This window comes from Manacus candei, unplaced genomic scaffold (genome assembly GCF_025592945.1).
Source record: "Manacus candei isolate 608988 ecotype Guabito, Panama unplaced genomic scaffold, ASM2559294v1 h1tg000128l, whole genome shotgun sequence".
In the NCBI taxonomy this organism is placed as follows: Eukaryota; Metazoa; Chordata; class Aves; order Passeriformes; family Pipridae; genus Manacus; species Manacus candei.
The window spans coordinates 424,086-440,509 of NW_026138176.1; the positions used below are offsets into that span (position 1 = coordinate 424,086).

Here is a 16,424-nt window from a genome sequence, read left to right on the forward strand (position 1 = left end):
TCCTTTCCTTCCCCTCTCCCCATGACTCTTCTCCCCCTCCTTTCTCCTGCCCGTGCCCACATTCCCAACTCCCCCATGCTCCCACAGGGCACTTGCTTCTCTCTGGAAGAGCCCCTGCCTGGGACAAGCCTGAAGGATCAGCTCTCTGGCAGCCTGGGCAGATAACCTGCCTGCCTCTGCCTGATGTCTTTGTCCAGTGTGTTCTTTGCTGCTCTTAAAATAAAAGAATCTTGCATCCAACATCTGCCTCTCTGGTTTCACTGTCAATACCAGCCTTTGCTGGAGGGCTTCCTTGCACTAACCATCGTCCCCACCCAGTGGACCAGACCAGTCTGTCGTCCCCATCAGAGCCCGGCTGAGCTGCCTTTGCACAGCCCCCCAGCCCTGGCAGCTCTCAGCACACACGGTCCTGCAGTTGAGCTCCAAGGACTCTGCCTGCAGCCTGGCAGCTCCTCTGGCTGCAGCACTTGCAGCCCGTGGGCTTTCGAAGCCCTCCAGCCCTCTGGGTAAAAGTGAGGCTGACCCTGGGCCTGGGGACACGCCAGGGGCAAAGGCTGCCTGAGCTCCAGCCCATCTGATCCTGCACAGCTCTGCTAAAGGTCTGTGGAGTGATGGCAAAGAAGAGGCTTCCCTTTCTCTGTGCTCCTTATCTTAAATTGCTTTCTCATCAGCACCTTCTCTTTCCCTTTCCCCATCTCCTTCTCTTTCTCCTCCTGCTTTTCCTTCTGCTTCTCCTAGTCCTAATCCTTCTCATTCCTCTCCTTCTTCTGCTTCCACTACATCTTTGCTATAATTTTCTCCTTCCCATGACCCTTCACTGTCCCCTTCTCTCTTTCATTTTGCCTTCCTCTTCCCTTTCCATTCCCCTTTAGTTTTTCTGCTCCAGCCCAGCTCACACAGCACAATTGCTGCCCCTCAGCTCTGCCTCAGACACAAAATGATAAGTCTAAGGGAGAGTGAGGGAAAGAAAAGCTGGGAGTGGACAGATGTCCATAGTCACTGCCCACGGTGATGACACTTGGGAGTTGCAGCTTCCACGTCTGTCAGTTGAAGTGGTGGCCTTGATCTGCTGGGGGGAAGGAGGGAAGCCCCCACACTCCAAGAAGTTCTGAGTTATTGTATCCATGGTTGGTGTCACAGGCCATGCCTCCAGCCTCCAACCTCTGCCTGGGCCTGAGCAGAGTTTCTGTGTCTGGCCTGGTTCCCTCCTTTCAAGATCGGCAGAGGGGGGCAGGATGGGCTTTGATGGGCCATCAGAGGTATAATGCAAAAGTCAAAAGCCTGAAACTCGGCTCCTCCTGCCTTTTCAGGGCTTGACACCTTCAGCACTGGAGGGAGGGCTGGGCCCAACTGCTCATCAGAGGTTTAATGCAAAAGTCCTGCAGAAGCCTGCCAAAGTCCCTTGGCAATCCTAGAATGCATAAATCATGAACCATTTCAGTCTCTGACAGAGTGTCTGCAGTGCCCCACAGGTGTCCTGTCCTTGGGGGCACAGCAGTGGGCACAGCAGGGCAGGGCTGGCCTGGCCAGGGCTGAGTGGAGGGCAGGGACCCCTCTGTGCAGCTGCCCCACAGACACCTCTGCCCACCACTGCAACCCCCCAGTGCCCCCTGGGCATCCCAGCAACAGCATCTGCCCTCCCACCCTTGGCAGTGCCCCACACGAAGGGTCTTCCCAAATTGGGAAAAATAGGGATGGAGACAAGACTTGACTGCAGGAAAAGTTTATTGAGCAGAGAGGGTCAGGAGGGAGTGTGAGAGAGATGGTGGGCAAGAGCCAGGCAGGCTGGTGGTGCCGGGCTGGAGGAGGCCAAGGGCTGTTGTGCAGCTGCTGGGCTGTGGAGCGTGGTCAGCGCTGGCAGTGGGGTGTGGGCTGGGTCTAGCAGGGCCCGCAGGTGTCCCAGACTTTCCTGGAGTAGCGGGGCAGGAGCCAAGGGCTGCAGGCGGGAGCAGCGCAGGCTGTGGGAAAGGTGCAGAGGCCCCCCGAGGCCTGGGTGGCCCCTTGGCCGTAGAGGCCCCCCAGCCCCAGGGAGCCCCCAAAGGCGGGGGCTCCGGCGGAGCCCACCACGGCTTGCTGGGGGAAGGAGCTGAGGATGGGCCCGGGGAAGGTGACCACCACGGGGGGCGGCTGGATGAAGGCCGTGGAGTCGGGGCACTGGCGGGCGCACAGCTCGTTGCAGCTCTCGGCGATGGGCTGGGGCACAGCCACGCTGGGCTTGGGCACAGCCACGCTGCCTTTGGGTGGGCACAGGTCGTAGCAGGACATCTCGGCCAGGGATGCGCTGGAGCTCTGCAAGAGGGCAGCAGTGAGGGCAGCAGAGCAGCAGAGGGCAGCGGCCCAGGCCCGGGGGCCGGGGCTGCAGCAGGAGCCAGCAGCACAAGCGCTGCCACACTTACCCTTTTCCCCGAGGACAAGGTGGCCAGAGCAGCTTGGCACAGCCTGGCCCGGCCAGGCCTTTTATAGCAGCCCCAGCAGTGCTCAGCCCCAGCCGGGCCAATGGGCACAGGGGACACTCCCTGCTGCTGATGACACCAGGGCTGGGCCGCTCCTGCCCCTCCCTGAGTCAGCATCCCCCCGGCTGCCACCCCAGCACATCCCACTGCCCCAGCCTGCTGCCCCTTCCTGCCTCCCTGGCCTTTGTCAGCAGGGCAGTGCTCACAGCACCAGCCCTCACACACTTCAACAGCTCTTTGCAGTCTATCCCTGGGCACATGCTGTGACTCTCTGGATGGGCCTGTGCAGGGCCAGGAGTTGGTCTCGATGATCCTTTTGGGTTCCATCCCACTCGGCACATTCTGTCATTCTGGGATCTGCCCCTGCAATGGGGCTCCAGGAACACCTGAGAGAGGCTGGGGTGGGAAGGGAGCAGGGCTGGCAGGAATCAGCCCAACAGGGGCTGCACTGGGGTTCTGAGCTGCCTTGGACATGGCATTGGAGAACGTCCCCCCTGTGCAGATGAAGGACACCCAGGGCACCTCAGGAGGGCACGGAGGCACAGGAGGGTTTGCCAAGGTCAGCACCAGGACCCCGCTGTGCCCTGGGGCTCTGCACACCAGGAATGTGGGCACCCTGAGATCAAGGCCTTGGGCAGAGCCCTGGCACTTGCAGTCAGCCTTTGTCAGCAGGAGTGTCCTGTGATGCAGGGAGGTGATGGAAGTGCTGAGGGTAATGAAAGGAAATGAGGAGCCAGCGGGGCTGATTGGAGGGCTGAGGTGGCAGCTGGCAGCGTGCCAGGGGGTAATTGCAGGGGCTGAGAGAGCGGGTTGGGGCTGTCCAGGAGAGCCAGTCAGCAAAAGGGCCCCGTGGCAGGCAGGGAGGAGGCAGGGGCTGGGCCCCCAGCGCCACGTGCCCCCAGCATGGGCAGCTCCCGCCCCGCCTGCCCGGCCCCCATAAAAGCGCTGCCCTGGGCCAGGGCTGCATCCACTGCTGCGGCCTCGCTCTGCTCAGCACAAGGGCAGGTGGGTGCCCGGGCTCTGGGCCTCCTGGGGCAGGGGCTGGCCAGGGCCCTCCCTGGCCCCCACAGCTGCCAGGGCAGCGGCTGTGCCGGGAGCAGCCTGGCAGGGACTGGCAGGGATCAGCTGCACTGGCACCAGGGAGGGGCCCCTTGGCTGCCACAGGCACAGCCAGGCTGGGCACAGGGTTTTGGGCAGGGATTGGGTGGTCTCTGGCTGTGGGGATCAGGGCACTCAGGGGGCTGTCAGGGCAAAGGGCAAGAGGTGGCCATTGCAAGAGGGTCAGTACAGATCTGGTCCCTGCAGCTGCAGGCCAGGCCTGGGAATAGGGCACTGCTCAGCCCGGGGGTCTCTTGATTGCTCATGACACCTTTTTTTTTGTCACTCTGTTTCAGCCTCACCTCCCTCACGCCAAGATGTCCTGCTACGACCTGTGCCCACCCAAGCCCAGCGTGGCTGTGCCCAAGCCCAGCGTGGCTGTGCCCCAGCCCATCGCCGAGAGCTGCAACGAGCTGTGCGCCCGCCAGTGCCCCGACTCCACGGCCTTCATCCAGCCGCCCCCCGTGGTGGTCACCTTCCCCGGGCCCATCCTCAGCTCCTTCCCCCAGCAAGCCGTGGTGGGCTCCGCCGGAGCCCCCGCCTTTGGGGGCTCCCTGGGGCTGGGGGGCCTCTACGGCCAAGGGGCCACCCAGGCCTCGGGGGGCCTCTGCACCTTTCCCACAGCCTGCGCTGCTCCCGCCTGCAGCCCTTGGCTCCTGCCCCGCTACTCCAGGAAAGTCTGGGACACCTGCAGGCCCTACTAAAACCAGCAGAAAGGATCTTAAATAGTCTGTGATGCCTCAGACTCACTCCTCCCTTTTGTCCTTTCCTTCCCCTCTCCCCATGACTCTTCTCCCCCTCCTTTCTCCTGCCCGTGCCCACATTCCCAACTCCCCCATGCTCCCACAGGGCACTTGCTTCTCTCTGGAAGAGCCCCTGCCTGGGACAAGCCTGAAGGATCAGCTCTCTGGCAGCCTGGGCAGATAACCTGCCTGCCTCTGCCTGATGTCTTTGTCCAGTGTGTTCTTTGCTGCTCTTAAAATAAAAGAATCTTGCATCCAACATCTGCCTCTCTGGTTTCACTGTCAATACCAGCCTTTGCTGGAGGGCTTCCTTGCACTAACCATCGTCCCCACCCAGTGGACCAGACCAGTCTGTCGTCCCCATCAGAGCCCGGCTGAGCTGCCTTTGCACAGCCCCCCAGCCCTGGCAGCTCTCAGCACACACGGTCCTGCAGTTGAGCTCCAAGGACTCTGCCTGCAGCCTGGCAGCTCCTCTGGCTGCAGCACTTGCAGCCCGTGGGCTTTCGAAGCCCTCCAGCCCTCTGGGTAAAAGTGAGGCTGACCCTGGGCCTGGGGACACGCCAGGGGCAAAGGCTGCCTGAGCTCCAGCCCATCTGATCCTGCACAGCTCTGCTAAAGGTCTGTGGAGTGATGGCAAAGAAGAGGCTTCCCTTTCTCTGTGCTCCTTATCTTAAATTGCTTTCTCATCAGCACCTTCTCTTTCCCTTTCCCCATCTCCTTCTCTTTCTCCTCCTGCTTTTCCTTCTGCTTCTCCTAGTCCTAATCCTTCTCATTCCTCTCCTTCTTCTGCTTCCACTACATCTTTGCTATAATTTTCTCCTTCCCATGACCCTTCACTGTCCCCTTCTCTCTTTCATTTTGCCTTCCTCTTCCCTTTCCATTCCCCTTTAGTTTTTCTGCTCCAGCCCAGCTCACACAGCACAATTGCTGCCCCTCAGCTCTGCCTCAGACACAAAATGATAAGTCTAAGGGAGAGTGAGGGAAAGAAAAGCTGGGAGTGGACAGATGTCCATAGTCACTGCCCACGGTGATGACACTTGGGAGTTGCAGCTTCCACGTCTGTCAGTTGAAGTGGTGGCCTTGATCTGCTGGGGGGAAGGAGGGAAGCCCCCACACTCCAAGAAGTTCTGAGTTATTGTATCCATGGTTGGTGTCACAGGCCATGCCTCCAGCCTCCAACCTCTGCCTGGGCCTGAGCAGAGTTTCTGTGTCTGGCCTGGTTCCCTCCTTTCAAGATCGGCAGAGGGGGGCAGGATGGGCTTTGATGGGCCATCAGAGGTATAATGCAAAAGTCAAAAGCCTGAAACTCGGCTCCTCCTGCCTTTTCAGGGCTTGACACCTTCAGCACTGGAGGGAGGGCTGGGCCCAACTGCTCATCAGAGGTTTAATGCAAAAGTCCTGCAGAAGCCTGCCAAAGTCCCTTGGCAATCCTAGAATGCATAAATCATGAACCATTTCAGTCTCTGACAGAGTGTCTGCAGTGCCCCACAGGTGTCCTGTCCTTGGGGGCACAGCAGTGGGCACAGCAGGGCAGGGCTGGCCTGGCCAGGGCTGAGTGGAGGGCAGGGACCCCTCTGTGCAGCTGCCCCACAGACACCTCTGCCCACCACTGCAACCCCCCAGTGCCCCCTGGGCATCCCAGCAACAGCATCTGCCCTCCCACCCTTGGCAGTGCCCCACACGAAGGGTCTTCCCAAATTGGGAAAAATAGGGATGGAGACAAGACTTGACTGCAGGAAAAGTTTATTGAGCAGAGAGGGTCAGGAGGGAGTGTGAGAGAGATGGTGGGCAAGAGCCAGGCAGGCTGGTGGTGCCGGGCTGGAGGAGGCCAAGGGCTGTTGTGCAGCTGCTGGGCTGTGGAGCGTGGTCAGCGCTGGCAGTGGGGTGTGGGCTGGGTCTAGCAGGGCCCGCAGGTGTCCCAGACTTTCCTGGAGTAGCGGGGCAGGAGCCAAGGGCTGCAGGCGGGAGCAGCGCAGGCTGTGGGAAAGGTGCAGAGGCCCCCCGAGGCCTGGGTGGCCCCTTGGCCGTAGAGGCCCCCCAGCCCCAGGGAGCCCCCAAAGGCGGGGGCTCCGGCGGAGCCCACCACGGCTTGCTGGGGGAAGGAGCTGAGGATGGGCCCGGGGAAGGTGACCACCACGGGGGGCGGCTGGATGAAGGCCGTGGAGTCGGGGCACTGGCGGGCGCACAGCTCGTTGCAGCTCTCGGCGATGGGCTGGGGCACAGCCACGCTGGGCTTGGGCACAGCCACGCTGCCTTTGGGTGGGCACAGGTCGTAGCAGGACATCTCGGCCAGGGATGCGCTGGAGCTCTGCAAGAGGGCAGCAGTGAGGGCAGCAGAGCAGCAGAGGGCAGCGGCCCAGGCCCGGGGGCCGGGGCTGCAGCAGGAGCCAGCAGCACAAGCGCTGCCACACTTACCCTTTTCCCCGAGGACAAGGTGGCCAGAGCAGCTTGGCACAGCCTGGCCCGGCCAGGCCTTTTATAGCAGCCCCAGCAGTGCTCAGCCCCAGCCGGGCCAATGGGCACAGGGGACACTCCCTGCTGCTGATGACACCAGGGCTGGGCCGCTCCTGCCCCTCCCTGAGTCAGCATCCCCCCGGCTGCCACCCCAGCACATCCCACTGCCCCAGCCTGCTGCCCCTTCCTGCCTCCCTGGCCTTTGTCAGCAGGGCAGTGCTCACAGCACCAGCCCTCACACACTTCAACAGCTCTTTGCAGTCTATCCCTGGGCACATGCTGTGACTCTCTGGATGGGCCTGTGCAGGGCCAGGAGTTGGTCTCGATGATCCTTTTGGGTTCCATCCCACTCGGCACATTCTGTCATTCTGGGATCTGCCCCTGCAATGGGGCTCCAGGAACACCTGAGAGAGGCTGGGGTGGGAAGGGAGCAGGGCTGGCAGGAATCAGCCCAACAGGGGCTGCACTGGGGTTCTGAGCTGCCTTGGACATGGCATTGGAGAACGTCCCCCCTGTGCAGATGAAGGACACCCAGGGCACCTCAGGAGGGCACGGAGGCACAGGAGGGTTTGCCAAGGTCAGCACCAGGACCCCGCTGTGCCCTGGGGCTCTGCACACCAGGAATGTGGGCACCCTGAGATCAAGGCCTTGGGCAGAGCCCTGGCACTTGCAGTCAGCCTTTGTCAGCAGGAGTGTCCTGTGATGCAGGGAGGTGATGGAAGTGCTGAGGGTAATGAAAGGAAATGAGGAGCCAGCGGGGCTGATTGGAGGGCTGAGGTGGCAGCTGGCAGCGTGCCAGGGGGTAATTGCAGGGGCTGAGAGAGCGGGTTGGGGCTGTCCAGGAGAGCCAGTCAGCAAAAGGGCCCCGTGGCAGGCAGGGAGGAGGCAGGGGCTGGGCCCCCAGCGCCACGTGCCCCCAGCATGGGCAGCTCCCGCCCCGCCTGCCCGGCCCCCATAAAAGCGCTGCCCTGGGCCAGGGCTGCATCCACTGCTGCGGCCTCGCTCTGCTCAGCACAAGGGCAGGTGGGTGCCCGGGCTCTGGGCCTCCTGGGGCAGGGGCTGGCCAGGGCCCTCCCTGGCCCCCACAGCTGCCAGGGCAGCGGCTGTGCCGGGAGCAGCCTGGCAGGGACTGGCAGGGATCAGCTGCACTGGCACCAGGGAGGGGCCCCTTGGCTGCCACAGGCACAGCCAGGCTGGGCACAGGGTTTTGGGCAGGGATTGGGTGGTCTCTGGCTGTGGGGATCAGGGCACTCAGGGGGCTGTCAGGGCAAAGGGCAAGAGGTGGCCATTGCAAGAGGGTCAGTACAGATCTGGTCCCTGCAGCTGCAGGCCAGGCCTGGGAATAGGGCACTGCTCAGCCCGGGGGTCTCTTGATTGCTCATGACACCTTTTTTTTTGTCACTCTGTTTCAGCCTCACCTCCCTCACGCCAAGATGTCCTGCTACGACCTGTGCCCACCCAAGCCCAGCGTGGCTGTGCCCAAGCCCAGCGTGGCTGTGCCCCAGCCCATCGCCGAGAGCTGCAACGAGCTGTGCGCCCGCCAGTGCCCCGACTCCACGGCCTTCATCCAGCCGCCCCCCGTGGTGGTCACCTTCCCCGGGCCCATCCTCAGCTCCTTCCCCCAGCAAGCCGTGGTGGGCTCCGCCGGAGCCCCCGCCTTTGGGGGCTCCCTGGGGCTGGGGGGCCTCTACGGCCAAGGGGCCACCCAGGCCTCGGGGGGCCTCTGCACCTTTCCCACAGCCTGCGCTGCTCCCGCCTGCAGCCCTTGGCTCCTGCCCCGCTACTCCAGGAAAGTCTGGGACACCTGCAGGCCCTACTAAAACCAGCAGAAAGGATCTTAAATAGTCTGTGATGCCTCAGACTCACTCCTCCCTTTTGTCCTTTCCTTCCCCTCTCCCCATGACTCTTCTCCCCCTCCTTTCTCCTGCCCGTGCCCACATTCCCAACTCCCCCATGCTCCCACAGGGCACTTGCTTCTCTCTGGAAGAGCCCCTGCCTGGGACAAGCCTGAAGGATCAGCTCTCTGGCAGCCTGGGCAGATAACCTGCCTGCCTCTGCCTGATGTCTTTGTCCAGTGTGTTCTTTGCTGCTCTTAAAATAAAAGAATCTTGCATCCAACATCTGCCTCTCTGGTTTCACTGTCAATACCAGCCTTTGCTGGAGGGCTTCCTTGCACTAACCATCGTCCCCACCCAGTGGACCAGACCAGTCTGTCGTCCCCATCAGAGCCCGGCTGAGCTGCCTTTGCACAGCCCCCCAGCCCTGGCAGCTCTCAGCACACACGGTCCTGCAGTTGAGCTCCAAGGACTCTGCCTGCAGCCTGGCAGCTCCTCTGGCTGCAGCACTTGCAGCCCGTGGGCTTTCGAAGCCCTCCAGCCCTCTGGGTAAAAGTGAGGCTGACCCTGGGCCTGGGGACACGCCAGGGGCAAAGGCTGCCTGAGCTCCAGCCCATCTGATCCTGCACAGCTCTGCTAAAGGTCTGTGGAGTGATGGCAAAGAAGAGGCTTCCCTTTCTCTGTGCTCCTTATCTTAAATTGCTTTCTCATCAGCACCTTCTCTTTCCCTTTCCCCATCTCCTTCTCTTTCTCCTCCTGCTTTTCCTTCTGCTTCTCCTAGTCCTAATCCTTCTCATTCCTCTCCTTCTTCTGCTTCCACTACATCTTTGCTATAATTTTCTCCTTCCCATGACCCTTCACTGTCCCCTTCTCTCTTTCATTTTGCCTTCCTCTTCCCTTTCCATTCCCCTTTAGTTTTTCTGCTCCAGCCCAGCTCACACAGCACAATTGCTGCCCCTCAGCTCTGCCTCAGACACAAAATGATAAGTCTAAGGGAGAGTGAGGGAAAGAAAAGCTGGGAGTGGACAGATGTCCATAGTCACTGCCCACGGTGATGACACTTGGGAGTTGCAGCTTCCACGTCTGTCAGTTGAAGTGGTGGCCTTGATCTGCTGGGGGGAAGGAGGGAAGCCCCCACACTCCAAGAAGTTCTGAGTTATTGTATCCATGGTTGGTGTCACAGGCCATGCCTCCAGCCTCCAACCTCTGCCTGGGCCTGAGCAGAGTTTCTGTGTCTGGCCTGGTTCCCTCCTTTCAAGATCGGCAGAGGGGGGCAGGATGGGCTTTGATGGGCCATCAGAGGTATAATGCAAAAGTCAAAAGCCTGAAACTCGGCTCCTCCTGCCTTTTCAGGGCTTGACACCTTCAGCACTGGAGGGAGGGCTGGGCCCAACTGCCCATCAGAGGTTTAATGCAAAAGTCCTGCAGAAGCCTGCCAAAGTCCCTTGGCAATCCTAGAATGCATAAATCATGAACCATTTCAGTCTCTGACAGAGTGTCTGCAGTGCCCCACAGGTGTCCTGTCCTTGGGGGCACAGCAGTGGGCACAGCAGGGCAGGGCTGGCCTGGCCAGGGCTGAGTGGAGGGCAGGGACCCCTCTGTGCAGCTGCCCCACAGACACCTCTGCCCACCACTGCAACCCCCCAGTGCCCCCTGGGCATCCCAGCAACAGCATCTGCCCTCCCACCCTTGGCAGTGCCCCACACGAAGGGTCTTCCCAAATTGGGAAAAATAGGGATGGAGACAAGACTTGACTGCAGGAAAAGTTTATTGAGCAGAGAGGGTCAGGAGGGAGTGTGAGAGAGATGGTGGGCAAGAGCCAGGCAGGCTGGTGGTGCCGGGCTGGAGGAGGCCAAGGGCTGTTGTGCAGCTGCTGGGCTGTGGAGCGTGGTCAGCGCTGGCAGTGGGGTGTGGGCTGGGTCTAGCAGGGCCCGCAGGTGTCCCAGACTTTCCTGGAGTAGCGGGGCAGGAGCCAAGGGCTGCAGGCGGGAGCAGCGCAGGCTGTGGGAAAGGTGCAGAGGCCCCCCGAGGCCTGGGTGGCCCCTTGGCCGTAGAGGCCCCCCAGCCCCAGGGAGCCCCCAAAGGCGGGGGCTCCGGCGGAGCCCACCACGGCTTGCTGGGGGAAGGAGCTGAGGATGGGCCCGGGGAAGGTGACCACCACGGGGGGCGGCTGGATGAAGGCCGTGGAGTCGGGGCACTGGCGGGCGCACAGCTCGTTGCAGCTCTCGGCGATGGGCTGGGGCACAGCCACGCTGGGCTTGGGCACAGCCACGCTGCCTTTGGGTGGGCACAGGTCGTAGCAGGACATCTCGGCCAGGGATGCGCTGGAGCTCTGCAAGAGGGCAGCAGTGAGGGCAGCAGAGCAGCAGAGGGCAGCGGCCCAGGCCCGGGGGCCGGGGCTGCAGCAGGAGCCAGCAGCACAAGCGCTGCCACACTTACCCTTTTCCCCGAGGACAAGGTGGCCAGAGCAGCTTGGCACAGCCTGGCCCGGCCAGGCCTTTTATAGCAGCCCCAGCAGTGCTCAGCCCCAGCCGGGCCAATGGGCACAGGGGACACTCCCTGCTGCTGATGACACCAGGGCTGGGCCGCTCCTGCCCCTCCCTGAGTCAGCATCCCCCCGGCTGCCACCCCAGCACATCCCACTGCCCCAGCCTGCTGCCCCTTCCTGCCTCCCTGGCCTTTGTCAGCAGGGCAGTGCTCACAGCACCAGCCCTCACACACTTCAACAGCTCTTTGGACAATAGTCCAGGGCACATGGGATGACTCTTGTGCAGGAATGGGAGATTCATTGGATGATCCTTGAGGGTCCAATTCCCCCCTGACATACTGTGTGATCCCGGGATCTCCCTCAGCAATGGGGCTCCAGGAGGAGCTGGGAGGGGTTGTGGTGGGGCTGGGATGGGGCTGGCAGGCACCAGAATCACAGGGGCTGCAGTGGGGCTCTGTGCTCCTTGCCCCATTCCCCTCTGGGCAGGGCAGGAGGGGTTTCTCTTCCCCAGGCCTGCAGAGCTCCATGGCCAGAGCCTGGAGGTGGATGGAGCCCAACTCTGCTGGGCTGGCCAGTGATGCCCCGTGCTGAGCAGGCAGGGCCCAAAGGAGCTGCCTTGGCTGTGGAGTTTCGTAACCTTCCCCTGTGCAGATGATGGCCCCGATGAGATAATGAGGAGCCAGCAGGACTGATGTGCCCCATGAGCTGGCAGCGTGTGAGGGGGTAATTGCAGGGGCTGAGAGAGCGGGTTGGGGCTGTCCAGGAGAGCCAGTCAGCAAAAGGGCCCCGTGGCAGGCAGGGAGGAGGCAGGGGCTGGGCCCCCAGCGCCACGTGCCCCCAGCATGGGCAGCTCCCGCCCCGCCTGCCCGGCCCCCATAAAAGCGCTGCCCTGGGCCAGGGCTGCATCCACTGCTGCGGCCTCGCTCTGCTCAGCACAAGGGCAGGTGGGTGCCCGGGCTCTGGGCCTCCTGGGGCAGGGGCTGGCCAGGGCCCTCCCTGGCCCCCACAGCTGCCAGGGCAGCGGCTGTGCCGGGAGCAGCCTGGCAGGGACTGGCAGGGATCAGCTGCACTGGCACCAGGGAGGGGCCCCTTGGCTGCCACAGGCACAGCCAGGCTGGGCACAGGGGCTTGGGCAGGGATTGGGTGGTCTCTGGCTGTGGGGATCAGGGCACTCAGGGGGCTGTCAGGGCAAAGGACATGTCGTGGGCAGAGAGCTCAAGTCCATGTGGCTCTGAGCACTTCAGTTCTAGTGCAGCCAGGGATCATTGAAATACTCAGCCTGGGGATCTCTTGCTTGCTCATGACATCTTCTATTTGTGGTTCTGTGTTTCAGCCTCACCTCCCTCACACCAAGATGTCCTGCTACGACCTGTGCCCACCCAAGCCCAGCGTGGCTGTGCCCAAGCCCAGCGTGGCTGTGCCCCAGCCCATCGCCGAGAGCTGCAACGAGCTGTGCGCCCGCCAGTGCCCCGACTCCACGGCCTTCATCCAGCCGCCCCCCGTGGTGGTCACCTTCCCCGGGCCCATCCTCAGCTCCTTCCCCCAGCAAGCCGTGGTGGGCTCCGCCGGAGCCCCCGCCTTTGGGGGCTCCCTGGGGCTGGGGGGCCTCTACGGCCAAGGGGCCACCCAGGCCTCGGGGGGCCTCTGCACCTTTCCCACAGCCTGCGCTGCTCCCGCCTGCAGCCCTTGGCTCCTGCCCCGCTACTCCAGGAAAGTCTGGGACACCTGCGGGCCCTGCTAGACCCAGCCCACACCCCACTGCCAGCGCTGACCACGCTCCACAGCCCAGCAGCTGCACAACAGCCCTTGGCCTCCTCCAACCCGGCACCACCAGCCTGCCTGGCTCTTGCCCACCATCTCTCTCACACTCCCTCCTGACCCTCTCTGCTCAATAAACTTTTCCTGCAGCCAAGTCCTGTTTCGTTGTCTCTTTGTCTGGAGCTCTTTTCCCGGCAGCTGTGGGAGGGTGAACTCTGGTCTCTCCGTGTTTCCCCACGGGCTCTCAGACATTTTTTACTCCTCAGAGAGATGAGGTGATTCCTGCTTTGTTTGTATCCCCCTCCAGTTCACTGGTGTTCAGCACAGGGAAAATCTGATTTCTGGGGAAGAGCAATGAATAGAAGAACGATTCAATGACAAAAGTGCAACAATGTGTTGGGATGAGGTGTTTGGAGTACTAAGTGTCTTCAAGTATATTTATAAATACTTGTGTTCTTATATATACACGTTTAAAATTATGTTTACACTGGTACATTTCGGCCATAATATTATTGTATTGCAGCTCTGTTAGAGGTGTCTTAGGCACTTGTGGCCTTTCAGAAGAACGTGTGATGCTGCCCTCTCACCCTCCAAAACCTACAGAGCTGCTGCTGCACCTCCTGTAGGGAAAGTGTAACTCCCTCGGTGCCAAAGCAAGCACAGATAATCTCCAAAGCCAAAAATACCCAAGGGTTGTGATGTTTGTCAGCTGAGGGAGCCCAGGAACTTCTTACCTGCACATTTTTTATTAATGGCAAAATATTCTTCAGAACCTAAAAAATGACTCTGAGAATAACACCAGGGGCTTCTGGGGTTTTCTGAGCTCTGAGGAATTGGAACGCCATGTAATAAAATTATATATAAATGATATATGTTATATATATATTGTAAGACAGCTTTGGTTTTCCCACCTCTCCCCCCCCCCGCTTGTTAGACGGGAATGATTATTTCATAATGTACTTCAAGAGATGTGACAAAGGGAAAATATTCCCTATCAAAAAAAGCATATTGCTCATTGCTTATGCTTATATCTGATTAACTCATCAGTAATTAGCATGGTATGAATGAAATGCAGCTCTGCCTGGTACTGACAATTTATGCACAGGCAAATTTCTCCCAGAGAAGAGGAAGAGAAAGAACGTTGCCAAACACGAATTATGATGCACCATATGTTTAATGAGCAAGAAGTGGCATTAAAAAAAAATGTACAGCATAAGAAAGCAGTAGGGTTTCTATGGATAAAATTAATCATAAAATTAATTCTCCGTTTCCAGGCAGCGCTTTACAGCTGGACACCCAGCTCCTACGTGCAACAACCAAAATTGCATTTTTCGCCTCCCTGACAACGCAGGAAGGCCTCAAATCAGCAGTGCCAAGCTCCCGCAGTGCCAGTAGCTCAGGGGGAAGCTGAGGGGGGTCAGCAAGCCGTGGTCACCAACTCAGTCCTGCAGCCGGGTCGCGCGTCTCGTCTCCGGGCGGTTCCTCCGGGGTCACTCCCGAGGCCCCCTCAGGGCCCGCAGCGGTTGGAGCGCCGGTAGGACCTCCCGTACAGGCCCCCCAGCCCCGAGTAGCCGAGGCCCCCCAGCCCCGAGGAGCCGCCCGAGGAGATGGGAACCCCCCCGGCGCTCAGGGCATCGCCCACGGCGGCCGAGGCCGAGGAGCCCACGGCCGTGTTCTGGGGGAAGGAGCTGAGGATGGGCCCGGGCAGGGTCACCACCACGGGCGAGGGCTGGATGACGTACGTGGAGTCCTGGCACTGCCGCACGCAGGGCTCGTTGCAGCTGTTGGCCAGCGGGGTCGGGCCGCAGGAGCCGGGGGCACACAGGTCGTAGCAGGACATGGCTGGGGTGTCACCGAGGCTGCAGCACAGCAAGGGAGGGAACAAGGAGGAATTTGTGGTTAGAGCCGTGTAATTAAGCTGCTGACGCGAGGGAGAGTGAAAGAGGCTGTGGAGAATGGAATGATGGGTTAGTCTTGGATTGAAAAGAGGCTTCAATGAAGGCCCAACTCCTGCACGGGACAGAGAACAGCTCGAGGGGCAGCTCTGCCTCCCCTGAGCAGCCTTGGACAGCTCATTCCACCACGCTCCTCCAGGATCCTCCAGCCCTGGGTGGGCAAGTGGGGGACAGGGCTTATGATCTGTCAGAAAAGGGAGGGAAAACTCTGCCCCAAAATAAAGAGAAAAATTGAGATTTCCTCAGCGAGCAAAAGTGAGGAGCAAAAACTGCCCTGTGAGGGTGGGGAGGCCCTGGCATGGGGTGCCCAGGAGACATTCCAGACCCACCTGGACACGTTCCTGTGTCACCTGCTCTGGGTGACCCTGCCTTGGACTGGAGGGTCTCCAGAGGTCCCTTCCAACCCCAGCTACTCTGGGATTCTATCCTGAGAGCCAAAATCTCTGCACAGATTCACCACATCCACTTCCAGCCGCTGAGCAATAACAGGCAGAGATTGGAACGTTTTGGAACTGAATTATTTGGTGACACAAATGAAAAACAAGGCTGAAGCCCTGCATCCAACCACCTCCACCTTCACAGAACAACAACCTTCTCCCGGAAAAAAAAGCTGCTTGGTGGTCCTCCCCACACAGAGCACAGACCTCAGACTGCTACAAAGAGGGTGTAAAAATAAAATACAATGAAGGCAACAATTCAGGACTTTACAAAATAGGAAACAAATCAAGACTTACCCTTTCCACCGAGGAGAATAAAGCAGAAGTGGATGAAGCTCCTCTGACTGTGCTGCCTTTTATACTCTGGCCCAGAGAGCCTGAGGATCTAAGGCATAATTTGTGCCATTTACCAGCCAATTACCAAAGACTTCTCAGATGCAAAATCCTCCTGGCTGGTGATTTACTTTTTCCTCACTGTTTGGATTTCCTGCCTTGGTTTAATTTCCTCCCTGTAATGTTTGCATTCCACTCGAGAGGTTTCTTTTATCTTCAGATCTTGGGAGCCCAGTTCATTCCTGCTCAGATGAACTGATTCATCTGAGCTACTGAAGAAATTATTTTGCATCCCAAGGACCGATGACACAGATGAATAAATCTACTAGGAAAGATGGATGGGAACTTCCCTGTGAAATCCCCCTTCCCTCTTCATGGGGAGCAGAAGTTTTTGACACATTTCACTCTGAAAAGGTCAGAAATTCCTGAATCTGCCTCAGAATTGGACTGTGGGTTTGCCAAATTCCCCTCAAACAGCCAGAGAGCCACACAGATATAGGAAATAAAATTGTTACACAAAGCACTTAGAGCTGATTAGACTTCACCAGTCTCAAAGGTACTGGGAAATAGATTATTTGAGGGAACATATTTTATTTTCTTGACTCAGGAGGCAGGATGAAAGAGTATCAGCAGCATCTGATCTACTCATTTAATATTAAACTGCTTCACTTCCATGAAGGAATTTGAGACACAGCTCTTCAATTTGGGAACTGAGTGTCCAAGTCCTTCATCTGAGAGTCTGCAGTTTAACTTCCTACATCAAACCCCAGGAAAACAATCCAGGTCAGATGGGGGATGCCTGTGAATTTTAGGCTGGTCAGAGACACTCAAAGCCTTGCACAGGCTCAGCTTTGGGGTCATTAAAGACGC

General features: G+C 59.5%; 5 protein-coding genes across 17 annotated transcripts; 3 read left to right on the plus strand and 2 right to left on the minus strand.

The window, feature by feature from the left end:
• Positions 1-1,407: 1,407 nt before the first annotated feature.
• On the plus strand, positions 1,408-12,876 carry LOC127462445 (scale keratin-like). 8 transcript variants are annotated; one of them, XM_051771072.1, is made up of 3 exons: positions 1,408-1,603; positions 5,918-6,053; positions 12,405-12,876. In XM_051771072.1, the coding sequence occupies exon 3, from the start codon at positions 12,426-12,428 to the stop codon at positions 12,810-12,812; it is 387 nt and encodes a 128-aa protein (XP_051627032.1). In that variant the 5' UTR covers positions 1,408-1,603; positions 5,918-6,053; positions 12,405-12,425; the 3' UTR covers positions 12,813-12,876. The 8 variants fall into 8 exon arrangements, with proteins under 8 accessions (XP_051627032.1, XP_051627033.1, XP_051627035.1 ...); XM_051771073.1 differs by lacking the exon at positions 5,918-6,053 and adding an exon at positions 10,231-10,366; XM_051771074.1 differs by lacking the exons at positions 1,408-1,603; positions 5,918-6,053 and adding exons at positions 5,798-5,916; positions 10,231-10,366.
• LOC127462431 (scale keratin-like) lies at positions 1,696-11,702 on the minus strand. 6 transcript variants are annotated; one of them, XM_051771043.1, is made up of 2 exons: positions 11,023-11,702; positions 1,696-2,289 (listed from the first exon to the last, which is right to left on the minus strand). In XM_051771043.1, the coding sequence occupies exons 1-2, from the start codon at positions 11,596-11,598 to the stop codon at positions 1,879-1,881; spliced, it is 987 nt and encodes a 328-aa protein (XP_051627003.1). In that variant the 5' UTR covers positions 11,599-11,702; the 3' UTR covers positions 1,696-1,878. The 6 variants fall into 6 exon arrangements, with proteins under 6 accessions (XP_051627003.1, XP_051627005.1, XP_051627006.1 ...); XM_051771045.1 differs by lacking the exon at positions 11,023-11,702 and adding an exon at positions 6,710-7,093; XM_051771046.1 differs by lacking the exon at positions 11,023-11,702 and adding an exon at positions 2,397-2,709.
• On the plus strand, positions 3,869-4,257 carry LOC127462460 (scale keratin-like). The gene has a single exon (XM_051771090.1). The coding sequence runs from the start codon at positions 3,869-3,871 to the stop codon at positions 4,253-4,255; it is 387 nt and encodes a 128-aa protein (XP_051627050.1). The 3' UTR covers positions 4,256-4,257.
• On the plus strand, positions 8,182-8,608 carry LOC127462459 (scale keratin-like). Its single transcript, XM_051771089.1, has one exon. It carries the CDS (start codon positions 8,182-8,184, stop codon positions 8,566-8,568), a length of 387 nt encoding a protein of 128 aa, XP_051627049.1. The 3' UTR covers positions 8,569-8,608.
• An 894-nt stretch (positions 12,877-13,770) lies between the features above and the next one.
• On the minus strand, positions 13,771-15,875 carry LOC127462473 (feather beta keratin-like). Its single transcript, XM_051771107.1, has 2 exons — positions 15,519-15,875; positions 13,771-14,688 (listed from the first exon to the last, which is right to left on the minus strand). The coding sequence occupies exon 2, from the start codon at positions 14,667-14,669 to the stop codon at positions 14,337-14,339; it is 333 nt and encodes a 110-aa protein (XP_051627067.1). The 5' UTR covers positions 14,670-14,688; positions 15,519-15,875; the 3' UTR covers positions 13,771-14,336.
• Between the last annotated feature and the right edge of the window lie 549 nt (positions 15,876-16,424).

Excerpts from the sequence above, each read along its gene's own strand:
- LOC127462445 (XM_051771069.1), top strand. The coding sequence starts at position 3,357 with ATGGGCAGCTCCCGCCCCGCCTGCCCGGCCCCCATAAAAGCGCTGCCC. Across the intron at positions 3,459-12,404 it reads TCTGCTCAGCACAAGGGCAG|CCTCACCTCCCTCACACCAA; the intron begins GTGGGTGCCCGG and ends TCTGTGTTTCAG.
- LOC127462460 (XM_051771090.1), top strand. The coding sequence starts at position 3,869 with ATGTCCTGCTACGACCTGTGCCCACCCAAGCCCAGCGTGGCTGTGCCC.
- LOC127462459 (XM_051771089.1), top strand. The coding sequence starts at position 8,182 with ATGTCCTGCTACGACCTGTGCCCACCCAAGCCCAGCGTGGCTGTGCCC.
- LOC127462431 (XM_051771043.1), bottom strand. The coding sequence starts at position 11,598 with ATGGAGCTCTGCAGGCCTGGGGAAGAGAAACCCCTCCTGCCCTGCCCA. Across the intron at positions 2,290-11,022 it reads CCTTGTCCTCGGGGAAAAGG|AGCTCCAGCGCATCCCTGGC; the intron begins GTAAGTGTGGCA and ends GCCCTCTTGCAG.
- LOC127462473 (XM_051771107.1), bottom strand. The coding sequence starts at position 14,669 with ATGTCCTGCTACGACCTGTGTGCCCCCGGCTCCTGCGGCCCGACCCCG.